The 16,453-nt window shown below is 37.3% G+C and overlaps 1 protein-coding gene across 3 annotated transcripts; it reads left to right on the top strand.

The window, feature by feature from the left end:
* The first annotated feature begins 1,072 nt into the window (after positions 1 to 1,072).
* LOC100332293 (WD repeat domain phosphoinositide-interacting protein 1) lies at positions 1,073 to 14,695 on the top strand. Of its 3 annotated transcripts, XM_087275574.1 has the most exons (12): positions 1,073 to 1,345; positions 2,792 to 2,874; positions 4,382 to 4,551; positions 5,361 to 5,457; positions 6,778 to 6,875; positions 8,729 to 8,821; positions 8,903 to 8,973; positions 9,612 to 9,719; positions 10,717 to 10,875; positions 12,259 to 12,366; positions 12,464 to 12,585; positions 14,552 to 14,695. In XM_087275574.1, the coding sequence occupies exons 1-12, from the start codon at positions 1,221 to 1,223 to the stop codon at positions 14,671 to 14,673; spliced, it is 1,356 nt and encodes a 451-aa protein (XP_087131700.1). In that variant the 5' UTR covers positions 1,073 to 1,220; the 3' UTR covers positions 14,674 to 14,695. The 3 variants fall into 3 exon arrangements, 2 of the variants coding, with proteins under 2 accessions (XP_087131700.1, XP_087131699.1); XR_015503695.1 differs by having other exon boundaries at positions 8,729 to 8,973; positions 12,464 to 13,129; positions 13,412 to 14,695; XM_087275573.1 differs by having other exon boundaries at positions 8,729 to 8,973.
* The last annotated feature ends 1,758 nt before the right edge of the window (positions 14,696 to 16,453 follow it).

Raw genomic sequence — 16,453 nt, 5'->3', positions numbered from 1 at the left:
GCAAAGAGGAACGGGGAAACATTCCCAAAGACAGGTGTGCAGAGCTAGTGGCATCATATTTAAGAAGACTTGAGGCTGTAATCGCTGCCAAAGGTGCATCAACAAAGTATTGAGCAATGCCTGTGAATACTGATGTACATGTGATTTTACAGCTTTTAAATTTTTAATAAATCTGCAACAATTTCACAAACTCTTCTTCACATTGTCATTATGGGGGATTGTGTGTAGAATGTTGAGGAGATCAATCAATTTAATCCATTTTGGAATAAGGCTGTAACATAATCAAATGTGGAAAAGGTGAAGCACTATAAATAATTTCCGGATGCACTGTATGATATAATATTCCATGGAGCATCATATCTTTAGGAATACAAAGTATTTATTGATTTACAGTTTATATGTTCACTTCAGCATATAGCTTACTAGCATTTATTAGCAACTGTTGTAAATGCTATAACATCTACAGTATAATACACACTATACTAATTCAAAACCCCTATAGTAGGTACTATAAATGACTACAGTATTTTTTTGTTGATGGGATGATGGGCGTTTGTGCTGATGAGGATATATAACCGCGTGTGTTTGTTTTTAACTGTGTTTAATGAACAAGATGTTTTCATGACGCACGGAATGATGAGGTAATGTTTAAAAGGGATACAGCTGCGTATTCTCACATCGATATAGCCTAATTTTCGTGACACTGTGCAACAATAATTAATATTTTTAAATTACTGTGAGAGTTTGGTTTAGGACTGAGGTAGATGTAGATGTTAATAAAATACAGTTTAATTGATTATTGACAAATAATGTGAATAATTATTGTCAACTTCCTGCCTCAGCAGTATCTCTTCGCTTGAAGTGACCAAAACAACTCCTCGTGCTGTTATTGAGAGGGAAATCAGCCAATTACCAGCGGCCTATAGAAAACCGCACCTATTAGCAGTCCCCCATGTGCACTTGTGAGCCAATCAGAAACAGCTTTCACGGAGGAGTTGAGATTGACGTTTCATTTAACCAATAGGATTCTTCGTGACTACGCGACTCAAACGCCTCACGTCAGCTGTGTTTTGTTTATGATCTGACTAACGGAATTTAGTGTGTCAGCAAATTGGACGTTGTTAATAATATAGTACGTTTACAAATATATTATTAACACCCTAAAAAAATAGTGAGTATAGCTTCCAATTTATGGACGCACATTATCGAGTTGCGTCGGGATGTTCGAACCGATACCGGAGTTCGGAACCGGAGAGAGGTTGCGTGGCTCGGATTCATCCCCGGAAAAAGTGAGACCTGAGCGGCCTGAGAGACTCCACTGCGCCTCCTTCAACCAGGACACAACGTGAGCCTCAAAACACTCATATTTCTCTTAATAATCCTCCAAAACCTTAACAGATGCCCAAATTTGATCTAAAGTTGGTTTATATTAGACTTTTACCCTCTTAAGATAGTTTAATTAAGTAGAAATTGCAAATTGTAAATAGTAAAACCACACTAGCAGCCAATGACAATCAAAGTGCATAATTTACAGTCAATTAAACAGTTCTAATGTTGTTTTTAAGTTATATTTATATGCAATTTCAGACCTAATATTCAAAGTAGCGTGGTAAACAATAGATACACATAATATATAAGCTTTTACTGAATGAATGTGGGCATATAAAACCAACTTTACCTCAATACCAGCGCTTATGTTGATTATGACCTTTGATTTGTCCAGATATTTCGAGAAAACATGACCCACATGAAATAATAGTACAGTAATTTATAGTGTTTCTGGCCATTGTAACTAAATTATACTGTATACAATATAATATTTACAATACTTTATTAATGAATGCTCCAGAATATTAACTATAGTGAATTGTTAAACTAATAAATACTGTAGCATACTTTAGTATTTACTACAGTAAATTTTGGTGTATTGCAGTATAATATATTTGTTATTCTTGTAGAAAACTACAATATTGTGTCATATTGTGTCATTTGTCATCTATTTACTCATTTAAATATGGGTTATATTAGCTACAATTGCATTATAATAACATAATACTTATAATGCATTATATATATTATTTATTACAATTACATTTTCTTTGTTATAGTATATCTATATTTATATATCTATTTAGTATGTATTTTTCTTTATTTTTTTTTATTTGTTTGTTTTGTTTTTATTATATTATATGAGAACCATTAATGAATCCTTTTTATTTAGGTAATTTACAGTAATAAAGTACTGAATTAATCTGTATGATAACTATAATATGTAATATAATGTAATATATTATGTATGTATATATATATATATATATATATATATATATATATATATATATATATATATATATATATATATATGTATGTATATATATTATAGTTAAATAATATTTGTATAATAATATATAATAATATAAACAAATAGACAAATATTAACTCTAATAATATAAAAAATAAATAAATAAATAAATAAATAATATAATGGCAGCACAGTGGCGCAGTGGGTAGCACAATTGCCTCACTGCAAGAAGGTTGCTGGTTCGAGCCCCGGCTGGGTCAGTGGCTCTTGCACTATAGCGGAATGATTAGTGTATGAGTGTGTGTGTGAATGAGTGTGTATGGGTGTTTCCCAGTGCTAGGTTGCGGCTGGAAGGGCATCCGCTGCATAAAACATATGCTGGAATAGTTGGCGGTTCATTCGGTTGTGGTGACCCCTGATTAATAAAGGGACTAAGCCGAAAAGAAAATGAATGATCGAAATCTAATCTAATGCACTGTTTGTCTTCAGGTCTCTGGTTGTTGGTGATAGGAATGGCTACAGGCTTTTCTCTCTGACGTCTGTGGACAGAATGGACTGCATTCATCGCAGCAGTATGTAATTAAAATAAAATGAATACAAAACTTCAAAAACAACCTTAAAAACAAAATAAAGTCAAAATAATTAATTTTAATAATTTTTTAAATATTTAAATATTTACCAAAGGATGTTGAACAGATACACCCCCCCTACTTGTTTAATTATTCTATTTTAATAACCTAGTGAAGCCTTTAAATGTCACTTTAAGCTGAATACTATACAATATCTAGTCTAATATTATGCGCTGTCATCATGGTGAAGAGAAAAGAAATCAGTTATTAAAACTATTATCTAAAAATGTGTTGAAAAACTTCACAAAAATATCTTTTAAAGAATTCAAATTGCACAGGAGAGCGAATAATGCTTGATTTCATCTGCATATCACCAAACAAATGCAGTTTTTATCTTTGAAAAGCATGATTGGGCGAGCCACGGATATTTGATCGCTGAAGCATTTTGGGAAGTTTGTCAAATAAACAGAAGGAAATCAAGGGTCAGGTCAACACAGACTAGTATCTAGATGAACACTTGCACAGACGATAGGGCAAAAACACACACAAACACAAAGATTCATCCGTACAATACAGTTGAAGTCGGAATTATTCGCCCTCCTGTTAAATTTGAATTTTTTTATATCTTCCCCATTTTCAGCACATTTCTAATCATGATAGTTTTAATAACTCATTTCTAATAACTGATTTATTTTATCTTCCCCATGATGGCAGCACATAATATTAGACTAGATATTTGACTAGTGTTCAGCTTAAAGTGACATTTAAAGGCTTAACAAGGATAATTAGGGTAAAGTAAGGGTAATTAGTGCTGCAGAGACATTTAGTGCCGTCAAACAATTGATCGTTATTAATCAACTTAAAAATAAAAGTTTGTATTTAGGTAATATAAGTGTGTGTACTATAGTACATACATACACAGTTACAAATAATATACAAATCAGAATTATTAGCCCCCCCTAAATTATTCGCCCCCCTGTTTAATTTTTTCCTTAATTTCTGTTTAACAGAGAGCAGATTTCGTCAGCACATCTCTAATCATAATAGTGTTAATAACTCATCTCTAATAACTGATTTATTTTCTCTTTGTCATGATGACAGTAAATAATATTAGACTAGATATTCTTCAAGACACTTCTATACAGCTTAAAGTGACATTTAAAGGCTTCACTAGGGTAATTAGGGTAACTAGGCAGGTTAGGGTAATTAGGCAAGTTATTGTATAATAGTGGTTTGTTCTATAGACTATGAAAAAAAATTAGCTTGTAGGGGCTAATAATATTGACCCTAAAATGGCTCATAAAAAATTAGGAACTGCTTTTATTCTAGTCGAAATAAAACAAATAAGACTTTCTCCAGACGAAAAAATATTATCAGACATACTGTGAAAATATCCTGAATCTGTTCAACATCATTTGGAAAATATTTTTAAAAGAAAATAAAATTCAAAGGGGACTTCAACTGTGCATAAAATGCATGTCTTTTGTGTGTATGTTTTGTGTGTGTGTAGCTGAGAGCTCTGATGTGTGTATTGCTGAGCGGCTCTTCTCCAGCAGTCTGATGGTGGTGGTCAGTAAATCTACTCCATTTACCATGAATATTTACCACTTCAAGAAGGGCACAGAGATCTGCAACTACAGCTACTCCAGCAGCATCCTCGCCCTCAAACTCAACCGACAGGTGCGCAGACTCATCCGCAAATCTGTGCTTTTATTCACATAAAATGCAATAAACACTCAGTATTGATTAGTATTAATCAATTAAAAACCTTTATAAAAATAATATTGTTGGCTCAGTAGCCTAGTGGTTAGCGTGCTGACATAAGGTGCAGTAGCAATTCAGGGCGTCGTGAGATCAAATCCCGGCTCGAGGACATTTCACGTCCTCACCCCCTGTCACTTTCCCACTTCGCTTCCTGTCTCATTACTGTCCTGTCCACTTAATAAAGACAAAAATAAATCTTCAAAAAATAAATAATTAAAAAAATAACAGAATATTATACAGAAATGTAATAAAGTAATGAATGTCACAGTTTGAATCATTTATTTTAATATTTTTTATTAAAGTAATAGTTCACCCAATTTTTTTATGGATTTATTTAATATAATTTTTTATATTTTTATAGTTTTAGTAAAACATGTAATGACAAAAAGTAAAAAAATCAAATATTTTTATGTTAATAAAATGTTTTTAAAAAATATATTAATTTAAAAAATATAATTTTTTCTTCCTCCTTATATTTTCTTCCTCCTATATATTTTTGGCTTGTTTTAATAAAAAACTCACCTAATTTTGACTCATTATTTCTAAAAACATGACAATATATTTTAAGTATTCATAAAATGCTTCTTGATTTAAGAATCTTTAGATATTTGAACTAGAAACAAGATAAAAACTCTAACTAAAACAGCATATTTTGCATTGTACCCATCATGTCTTGCTAAAGCAGTTTTTGTCATTAAAATAAATGGACTGTTCTGTTTTTTCAGAGACTCATAGTGTGTTTGGAGGAGGCTTTGTACATACACAACATCAAGGACATGAAACTTCTCAAGTCAATTGTCAACACGCCACCAAACCCCAAAGGTAAACACTTATTTATGGTTAGGGGGCGGGGCATGTCAGATACTAGAGAGTATTTGATTGGTCTGAAGATTTGATGAGAAACTGAAGTATGAGGTTCATGTACAGTTGAAGTCAGAATTATTCAGCCTCCTATGATTTTTTTTTTATTCTCTGTCAAATATTTCCCAAATGATCTTCAACAGATTCAGGAATTTTTCACAGTATTTCCTCTAATATTTATTTTTCTGGAGAAAGTCTTATTTGTTTTATTTCGGCTAGAATAAAAGCAGTTCTTAATTGTTTTAAAGCCATTTTAAGCTCAATATTAATTAACCCTTCAGCAATATTTGTTTGGGATTGTCTCCAGAACAAACCACGGTTATACAATGACTTGCCCAATTACCCTAACTTTACCCTAATTACCCTAGTGAAGCCTTTAAATGTCACTTTAAGCTGAACACTAGTCAAATATCCAGTCTAATATTATTTACTGTCATCATGGCAAAGAGAAACCAGTTATTAGAAATTAAAGAGAGTTATTGAAACTATTACGATTAGAAATGTGTTGAAAAAATCTCTTTGTTAAACAGAAATATGGGCAAAATATACAGAAAGGCTAATAATTCTGACTTCAACTGTATGTGGAGGAGAAACTGCAAGCTTTAAATGTTTATATCAGGTTTATATCTTCTAAATTAAGGTTTTGAAGCACATCAGTGTTTCCCAACCCTGTTCCTTAAGGCACACCGACAGAACATATTATGGATGTCTCCCTTATCTGACCCGCCCGGTTTTGTAGTCTCTTCTTATGTTCTGATGAGTTGATACAGGTGTGTTTGATTAGGGAAGAGGTTGACATGTGTACATAGGATGGTGCAGTGGGTAGCGCTGTCACCTCACAGCAAGAAGGTCGCTGGTTTGAGTCCTGGCTAGGTCAGTTTCTGTGTGGACTTTGCATGTTACCCCTGTGTTGGCGTGGCTTTCTCCCGAGTGCTCTGGTTTCCCCCACAAGTCCAAAGACATGTGGTATAGGTAAATTGGGTAAGCGAAATTGTCCGTAGTATATGTCTGAATGAGAGTGTATGGGTGTTTCCCAGTGCTGGGTTGCAGCTGGAAGGGCATTCACTGCGTAAAGCAGATGCTGGATAAGTTGGCGGTTCATTCTGCTGTAGCGACGCCTGATTAATAAAGGAACTAAGCCGAAAAGAAAATGAACGAATGAATGAAATGTGCAATGTTGGTGTGTCTTCAGGAACAGGGTTGGGAAACACTGCACTAGATTATAGATAGACGTACATACTGATACTAGCATCTGAAAAACTTTCTTTCTATCCGCTCCAGGTCTCTGTGCTCTGTCTGTCAGTCATTCCAGTGCATACCTGGCGTATCCGGGCAGCTTCACCGCTGGAGAAATCACTCTCTATGATGCTCTCAGTCTGGTAACATGTTTGCATTTTTAATTCGGTGCCATTTTTACATTTGCTTTGCATTTAAGTTTAAATCTATTGCAAATGGTTTTCTCACACTAAGAAGGTTGCTGGTTCGAGCCCCGGCTGGGTCAGTTAGTGTTTCAGTGTGGGGTTTGCATGTTCTCCCCATGTTGGCATGGGTTTCCTGTTTCCCCCACAGTCCAAACACATGCGCTATAGGGGAATTGATTAACTAAATTGGACATAGTGTATGGGTGTTTCCCAGTTCTGGGTTGCAGCTGGAAGGGCATCAGCTGTGTAAAACATATGCTGGAATAGTTGGCGGTTCATTCCACTGTGGCAACCCCTAATGAATGACACCTTCACCTGGACTACAATTCTGTCTCTTATAGAACTACAAATTCCATCATGCACCGCTCACACACACCAGTTCCTCATTCCATTGATTACACACACACAGCCAGAGGATCATTATGGGCTGATTACATGGATTTTAAATAAAGCGCACACACACACATCTGTGATGAGTTAGTTTAACTGTATTGTGACATTACGACTCGTTTCCCTTGCCTTGCAGTGTTTGACCCTCAATTTGTTCTGTTTGTTTGCGTTGCTTGCCGCCTATACTGACTGTTCGCCTGTTATTTGACCATGACTCTGAACTGCCTGTATACATCTGTTGGTCCCTGTTGACCATTGCCTGCCTGGCCATTCTCATAATAAATCTGTCACGTTTGCGTGATCAAAACAATATCAAAACGGGAACAAAAGATTGCGGATTCAAGTGCAGATTTATTTACAGTGCAAAAACATAAAACAAGGTGTTCAAAGTACAAATAAACCCCAAAATCAGAAACTAAAACAGAGACAAGGCTCAGGAAACAAAACTCGAAAAACTAGACTAAGCAAAAATACAAAAACACGATCAGGAACAACAACTCAGAATATCAAACTTACTGCAGGACTGGGAACAAGACAGACAAGGTAGACAAACGACGCCATGACAAACTGTGGTTGTATAAATAGTCCAGATAATCAACGGCAACACAAAACAGATGTGATGACAGGTCAGTGTAGGTGTTCCGGTGTGTGTGCGGGGCATCTATGAAAATGTAGTTCTTTTCCTGGGACGCTGTAGTGCCTACAAAGTCCTAGTGCACTACAGCGCCCTCAGGTGGTCACTGACGGATGTGACAAAATCCTGCATTTGGATCCTCAATCCCGTTGTCCAGCGTTCGTCACATTACACTTATCCAAAAATAACATACAAGTGATGATAAATGAAAGCACTTCAAATATATAATATTTATTTCTGGGCAAAAATTAATCGTGATTAATCACATACTAAATAAACATTTGTGTGCTGTATACATATGCTATGTATATATAAATACACATATCAGAGGTCGCCACAGCGGAATGAACCACCAACTATTCCAGCAAATGTTTTACACGGCGGATGCCCTTCCAGTTGCAACCCAGTACTGGGAAACACCCATACACACTCACATTAACACACACACACTCATAGACTATGGCCAATTTTGTTGATCAGTTCCCCTATAGCGCATGTGTTTGGACTGTGGGGGAAACCAGAGCACCCGGAGGAAACCCACGCTAACACGGGGAGAACTGAAATGCCAACTGACCCAGCCGGGACTCAAACCAGCAACCTTCTTGCTGTGAAGCGACAGTAATACTAATAATATATAATGCAAATCGAAGTTACCAAATGTCCAACTCTCAGCTTTTTCTGTTTTGTTTTCAAGGTGCTGAACGAAAATGTTTTTGACTAAATCTTAGTTTTAGTTTGCTTAAATAAGGTTTATTGTGGCTCAAATCTCTCTTCTTTCGTTATATAGAGTCCCGTGGGTGTGATTTCTGCTCACGCCAGTCACGTGGCCGGCATCTCCTTCAGCGCTTCAGGATCCAGGATGGCCACCGCTTCAGAAAAAGTCAGTCCGAGAGTCTCGTTTTTCCTCAGATATCTCCGTCATGACGTGATTGTCACTGTGTTCTCCTACTGTGACCATCAGGGAACGGTGATCAGAGTGTTCAGTGTTCCTGATGGAGTCCGACTCTTTGAGTTTCGCAGAGGACTCAAGAGGTGAGATGTACCATTATACAAGAATTTTAAGAAAGAGCACTACATTTGAGGGTTCTTGATTTTCTTTATATAGTAGTATACACTATTATCGCTTTACAGATTTTCAGTGAACCTGTTTCTTTTAATTCCCAAAATGTTCATGACATCCATCCATTCATCAACAAATGCAATGGAGCATGTGCAGTATCTAATGTGAAGCTGTGAGTCCCCAGTATAGTGAAGGGGACTCTATACTGTCAGTGAGCACCAACTTTCGGATGAGATGTACACTGAGGTCCTGACTCTCTGTAGTCATAACAAATCCCATAGCACTTCTGGTGAAGAGTAAGGGTGTAACCCTGATGTCCTGGCCAAATTCCCATCATGACCTCCCAATCATCCCCATCCACTGAATTAGCTCTATCACTGTCTCTCCACTCCACCTATAGCTGGTGTGTGGTAAAGCACTGCACCATTGTCCTGTGGCTGCTGTCGCATCACCCAAGTGGAGCCGCACACTGGTGGAGGTGTGGGGAGATGATCATGATGGTGAAGCTTTTCGGGCGTACAGTAAACGCGCTATATAAATACACATTACATTACATTATTGCAATATATTGAATTTCCCACTGGGGGATTTGCTCTGTGTTTGTGTTCAGGTACGTGAGCATCAGTTCTCTGTCGTTCAGCGCAGATGAACAGCTTCTGTGTGTTTCCAGCAACACCGAGACGGTTCACGTCTTCAAACTGGAGCATCACAGTCCCAAGTAATCAAACACATCATGAAAATGATCAACATGTGTTACATGCACAACAATACATTGAGCTTTGTGTCAGGCTTTAGCAAAGTAGCTATTTTCCCTCTGCAGTCCCTTTAAACAATTAAAATATATATTAATATTAATAGTATCATCCGTATCACAGAGAGGTGATGAATTCATTGTATTTTATGTGTCAAGAATTTGTCTCTTGCATGCATAGGCTGCTTGACCAATCAGATTGGCCCTCACTATCTTAAACTCCGCCTCCCCAGCAGGTGCTGTTCTGCTATTGGCTAGAAGGTGAACCTAGAGCTAAATAATAATCACTAATGGCTAAAAATGGAAAATTACAACAGCAAACAATGAGGCTTTCAGTCATCTATAGTGTTTTAAAGTCTAAATGCTGCCACTTTGTTCTGTTTTTAGTCTGAATTAGATTTATCTATTAAAATATTGATTAATAAACCTATTAAAATCTGTTATCTGTTCATTTTAGTATAAAGCAAAAAGACTTTTCTAACTTAAAAGTTTTGTCTGGTCCAAATATATAAAAATTCCTAAACCAAGAAGGCTTTTTCTAATCTAGACAAGTGAAAAATATGATTATTAATAACAATAATAAAAATTAAGTGAGTGTTTAATTAAAACAAGCAAAATAATCAGCAAATGGGTGAAGCCAAATAAAGTAAGTTCCAATCTAAACCAATATTCTTCTACTTGTCTCACTGGCAGATTATTATGTTTGTTTTAAGGAAAAACTCTAGTAAGAAAAGCATTTTTCTTGCAATGTATTGTCGTTAAATTATTAAGCGATTAAAAATATCTTTAAAAAAAAGCGTTTCCCTTATGAAATGTTATATCACAAGACATATCGTTATTGTTATTGCAACACTCAATAACATCACATACTTTTCCCCAGTATGGTGCAATCCTAGTCTCAAAACATGATGCTTTTACATAAGTTGTTGTTAAATAGCGTGTGTGTGTGTGTGTGTGCTCTTAGTCAGGATTCTCCATCCTGGTCTGCGTACATGGGGAAGGTGTTTTCCGCTGCCAGCACGTACCTGCCGTCTCAGGTGTCAGATATGATGCATCAGGACCGAGCGTTCGCCACTGTTCATCTCAGCCAATCCGGCGGCAGGAACATTTCAGCTCTGTCCACGTCAGTGCATTTAATACATTTGTTTATTAAACAGCAAAATCACTGTTTGGATAGATTTGTGTGTAGTATAGTGTGTATTGGACTGAAATAAACACAAGTCTCTTTTTATTTCCTGATATTAAAATAGGATCCAAAATTAAAGCAGAACTATATATCTATTGAGCATCGAGAATGCGATGTGTGTATCTGCAAGAGTCACATTGCAGGATTACAAGATAATATTATTATTATTATTTATGCAATGATGATCAGGTTATTTTACATTTTATTGTTTAATTTCTGCACTTGAATACTGTTAGACTCCTCAGAAAACCATAAACAATTTTTATTATTGAATTATTATGCCGGTTGTTTATTATAATTTATTCAGATCCAGTGCATAGAAAAAGACTTGATCATCGTAGTCAATCTAAATTAATGAAATCTTTACAAATAGAGCTATTCAAATCATGTTGTGAAATGATATTTTATAACCAATATATACTGACCGGCCACTTTATTAGGTACACCTGTCCAACTGCTCGTTAATGCAAATTTCTAATCAGCCAATCACATGGCTCACTGCGTTTAGGCATGTAGACATGGTCAAGAGGATCTGCTGCAGTTCAGAGCGAGCATCAGAATGGGGGAAAAAGGGGATTTAAGAGACTTTGAACGTGGCATGGTTGTTGCTGCCAGACGGGCTGCTCTGAGTATTTCAGAAACTGCTGATCTACTGGGATTTTCACGCACAACCATCTCTAGGGTTTACAGAGAATGCTCCGACAAAGAGGAAATATCCATTGAGCGGCAGTTCTGTGGGCGTAAACGCCTTGTTGATGAGGCCAGAGGAGAATGGCCAGACTGGTTCCAGCTGATAGAAATGCAACAGTAACTCAAATAAGCACTCGATACAACCGAGCTCTGCAGAAGAGCATCTCTGAACACACAACACGTCCAACCTTGAGGCGGATGGGCTACAGCAAATGGCCTCCACAGTCACCAGAGCTCAATCCAATAGAGCAGCTTTGGGATGTGGTGGAACGGGAGATTGGCATCATGGATGTGCAGCCGACAAATCTGCAGCAACTGTGTGATGCTATCATGTCTATATGGAGCAAAATCTCTGAGGAATATTTCCAGTATCTTGTTGAATCTCTGCCACAAAGGATTAAGGTAGTTCTGAACGCAAAAGGGGTCCAATCTGGTACTAGTAAGGTGTGCCTAATAAAGTGGCCGGTTAGGGTATATCGCATTAAAACAAAATATTGCAATGTCAGACTTTTTCCAATATCATTTAGTCCTAATCCAAATGTCATCGATTTGACTTGCAGTGCAGTTTTCCCCGCCCACTGATATTGATTGGCAGGTGGGTAATAACATCTGATTCATCACTGTGTGCAGGATCCAGAAGGTTCCTCGACTGCTGGTGGCTTCATTAGACGGTCATCTCTACATCTATAATGTGAATCTGCAGGATGGTGGAGACTGTCGTTTAGTCCAGAAGCACAGGTCACAATACACATTATTACTGAACACAATTAGCTTTAGCTTTTTTGAAGGACAAATATAAAAATCGAAGATAAATTTGTGTTTCGTTCATTAACAGACTGTTTGAAAGCGCAGATGAAGCTCCGGTGGCGTCAGATTTACATGTGGAAACTCCATCATATGCTGAAACTGTTGCCACAAGCACAAACCAGGACTCTACACCTTCCAGTTCACTCACAGGTGCATCACGTCTGCTTTATCTTACTTTATAAAAGTGACCATTCAGACCAGTGAAGGGTCATCTAACCAATCAGAGCAGAGTAGAGCTATCTTACCTATGAGAACAAAGAAGGGTTATTTGACCAATCAGATCAGAGTGGAGTTATCTGCCCAAGCAATCAGATCAAGGCGGTGTCATCTGACCAATCAAAACAGAGTACAGCCATTTGACCAATTAGATCAGAGTGAGCCACCTGGCCAATCACAGTAGTGCCATCTGACCAATCATAAAAGAGCTATCTGACAAATCCGGTCAGAGTAGAGCCATCTGACCAATTAGAACAGAGTAGAGCCATCTGACCAATCAGATAAGTGCAATGTCATTTGACCAATCAGAACAAAGTTATTTGAGCAATCAGAGCAAAGAGGATACATCTGACCAATCAGAGCAGAAAAGGGCGAACTGACCAATCAGATCAGAGTAGAGCCATCTGACCAATCAGAGCAGAAAAAGACCATCTGTCCAATCAGATTAGAGTAGAGCTATCTGACCAATCAGAGCAGAGTAGAGCCATTTGTCCAATCAGATCAGAGTAGAGCCATCAGACCAATCAGATCAGAAAAATACCATTTGTCCAATCAGATCAGAAAAAGACCATCTGTCCAATCAGATCAGAGTAGTGTCATCTGACCAATCAGAGCAGAGTAGAGCCATTTGTCTAATCAGATCTGAGTAGCGCCATCTGACCAATAAGAGCAGAAAAAGATCATGTCCAATCATATTAGAGTATAACTATCTGACCAATCAGAGCAGAAAAAGACCATTTGTCCAATCAGATCAGAGTAGTGTCATCTGACCAGTCAGAGCAGAGTAGAACCATCTGACCAATTAGATCAGAGTAGTGTTATCTGACCAATCAGAGCAGAGTAGAGCCATTTGTCTAATCAGATCAGAGTAGAGCCATCTGACCAATAAGAGCAGAAAAAGATCATGTCCAATCATATTAGAGTATAACTATCTGACCAATCAGAGCAGAAAAAGACCATTTGTCCAATCAGATCAGAGTAGTGTCATCTGACCAGTCAGAGCAGAGTAGAACCATCTGACCAATTAGATCAGAGTAGTGTTATCTGACCAATCAGAGCAGAAAAAGACCACCTGTCCAGTCAGATCAGAGTAGAGCCATCAGACCAATCAAATCAGAGTAGTGTCATATGACCAATCAGATCCGAGATATTTGAACAATTAGAGCAGAGTAGAGCAATTAGAACAAAGTAGAGCCATCTGACCTATGAGAACAGAGTACAACAATCTGGCCAATCAGATCAAAGATTTGTCATCTGACCTATCAGAACAAAAGGAAGTCAACTGGCCAGTGACGCCCCATTCACACGGGGCTTCAGCGTCAACGCTTGACTGAAGTCAGGGCTGAAGCGATCGTCTTAGAAGCGTCAGTCAATGAAATTCAGTCAGCAATAGGCCACTGTCTAGCTGGTGTATTTGCATACAGCGATCTGATTGGCTGACGCTTCCGTCAGCCCTTGAAAAGTCGAGCTAGTCCCAACTTCAGTAGCGAGCAACGCCTCTGAAGTGGCGCCGATGGATCCACAATGCAGTTCGGCAACGCCTGACGTCACCCATTCAAAGGAGATGGGAAGCGTTGACGCTGACGCCCCGTGTGAAAGGAGCGTAAGAGCAGAGTAGATTCACCTGACCAATAAGACCATAGGAGGGACATCTGATCAATCAGAGCACTGTATTTTCTCTGGAAGGCGGGGTTTAGGGAGAGTGTATTTTTGAGCCAGCTGTTGTGGACTCTGTGAGAAAAGTGGATATGATCAGAAAAAAAACAATGTTTTTTTGACTTTGAATGGATGTAAAGCTGCTGTAGGAGACCAACAGAACACGGAGAAGCTTTATAATAGCTAGTCTGGTAGATGTGTTGGTGAATAAGCATGTACTAATGAGCATCTGCTTCTCTTTCAGGTTACTCTGAGGATGGAGGATTGAGGAGAGGAGAACTGATCCCAGATCATGAGTTTGAGGACGGACCGCTGCGTCTGGATGATGAGCAGGAGTTTCCTCCGGTCAGCTTCAGGAACAGCTGATCTGAGATCAGAGCGGATCGCTGTATGTACAGGATTGTGGCGATGAAATCATGTTAATCATGTGATATCAGAGTGACCAGTTACCAGCTAAACTTTAACAAATACACTCGCGATATGAAGAGTGTTTTAACTTGAGCAGATTGCACAGTTGAAATGACATTTACATTTTAATTCTATTTTTAATTTCTTCTAATGTTTTTCTTTGAAACAAAGTCTTTTTTTTCTTTTAGTTAGGACGAATGGAATATTTTTTTTAATGTAAAAACTGCTAAGATCAGTATTATTAGCCCTTTTAAGAAAGATTTTTTTCTGATTATCAACAGAACAGACTACTGTTGTCCAATAACTTGCCTAATTAGCCTAATTATTCTAGTTAAGCCTTTAAATGTCACTTTTAGCTGAAAACTGGTGTCTTGAAGAATATCTAGTTTAATATTATGTGGTCATCATGGCAAAGAGAAAATAAATCAGTTATTAGAAATGAGTTATTAAAACTATTATGATTAGAAATGTGTTGAAGAAATTGTTTAAAAATCACACGTAAAAAAAGAGAGTGTGGGTGCTTCCCATTACTGGGTTGCAGCTGGAGAGATATGCGCTGTGTTAAACATATGCCAGAGTAATTGGTGGTTCATTCTGCTGTGGTGACCCTATGATAAATCAGGGACTAAGCTGAAGGAAAATGAATGAATGAATAATTACATCTCACAGGAGTGCAAATAATTTAGTCTTCATCTGTTGATGTGTTTATAATGCATTTGCCAATTGTAAAGTGCGATTGTGAGATCATATTTAGCCACAGACTAACATGCTTATATTAATATCAGGAAGTGGAACAATCAGTTTTTAACCTGGGTGTGAATGCAGAACTGATATGCATTCGCTGGAAAGCGTGGGAAACTCATTATTGTGATGCATTTTTGTTTGAAATGTGTGTATATTTGTGTAAACATGCAGTTCACCTTCAGTATTTGATAAAAGTTTAATTTAATCTGAACATCTCAGTGCTGGCTCCTGAAAACATCAGATTTGAGGTGATGATTCTCACATATAAATAAGCTAGAAAATTAACTTCTTACTTATTTACATGCAACAAATGGTGTGCATTCATGTCTTCTGTTAATCTGTCTGTTGTTGATTTTAATACGGGACCCTTAACTAATCAATTAAAAATGACTAAATAAATGACTGCTTGCATGTTTGTGTTAGAGGAGATGGTGTGCTGAAAATGTAGACACAAAACTACAATAATCATTCATTCGCTCATTTTCCTTTGGCTTAGTCCCTTTATTCATCAGTGGTCACCACAGTGAAATGAACCCCCAACTATTCCAGCAGGAACTGATATGCATTCAGCTGGAAAGCGTGGGAAATCTGTTGATGTGTTTATAATGCATTTGCCAATTGTAAAGTGCGATTGTGAGATCATATTTAGCCACAGACTAACATGCTTATATTAATATCAGGAAGTGGAACAATCATTTTTTAACCTGGGTGTGAATGCAGAACTGATATGCATTCACTGGAAAGCGTGGGAAACCATTATTGTGATGCATTTTGTTTGAAATATGCGTATATTTGTGTAAAAATGCAGTATTTGATATAAGATTAATTGAATCTGAACATCTCAGTGCTGACTATTGAAAACATCAGCCTTGAAGTTGAGAAAGATTTTTAATTTTGCTCTTAAAACTGCTGCACATAGCTGCTTTACCTTTGACACTTGTGTTTCCCGCACCCCTTGGGAAAATATCCTAACATTAAAGTGAGGCTAGTACTC

The sequence above is a fragment of the Danio rerio genome, chromosome 12 (assembly GCF_052040795.2).
Source record: "Danio rerio strain M-AB ecotype USA chromosome 12, GRCz13ab, whole genome shotgun sequence".
Classification (NCBI taxonomy): Eukaryota; Metazoa; Chordata; class Actinopteri; order Cypriniformes; family Danionidae; genus Danio; species Danio rerio.
This window is presented reverse-complemented; position numbering and strand designations above follow the sequence as displayed.

Coding starts and splice junctions, on each gene's coding strand:
- LOC100332293 (XM_087275573.1), top strand. CDS start 1,221: ATGTTCGAACCGATACCGGAGTTCGGAACCGGAGAGAGGTTGCGTGGC. Junction 8,974..9,611: donor TTTCGCAGAGGACTCAAGAG/GTGAGATGTACC, acceptor GTTTGTGTTCAG/GTACGTGAGCATCAGTTCTC. Junction 10,876..12,258: donor AACATTTCAGCTCTGTCCAC/GTCAGTGCATTT, acceptor CACTGTGTGCAG/GATCCAGAAGGTTCCTCGAC.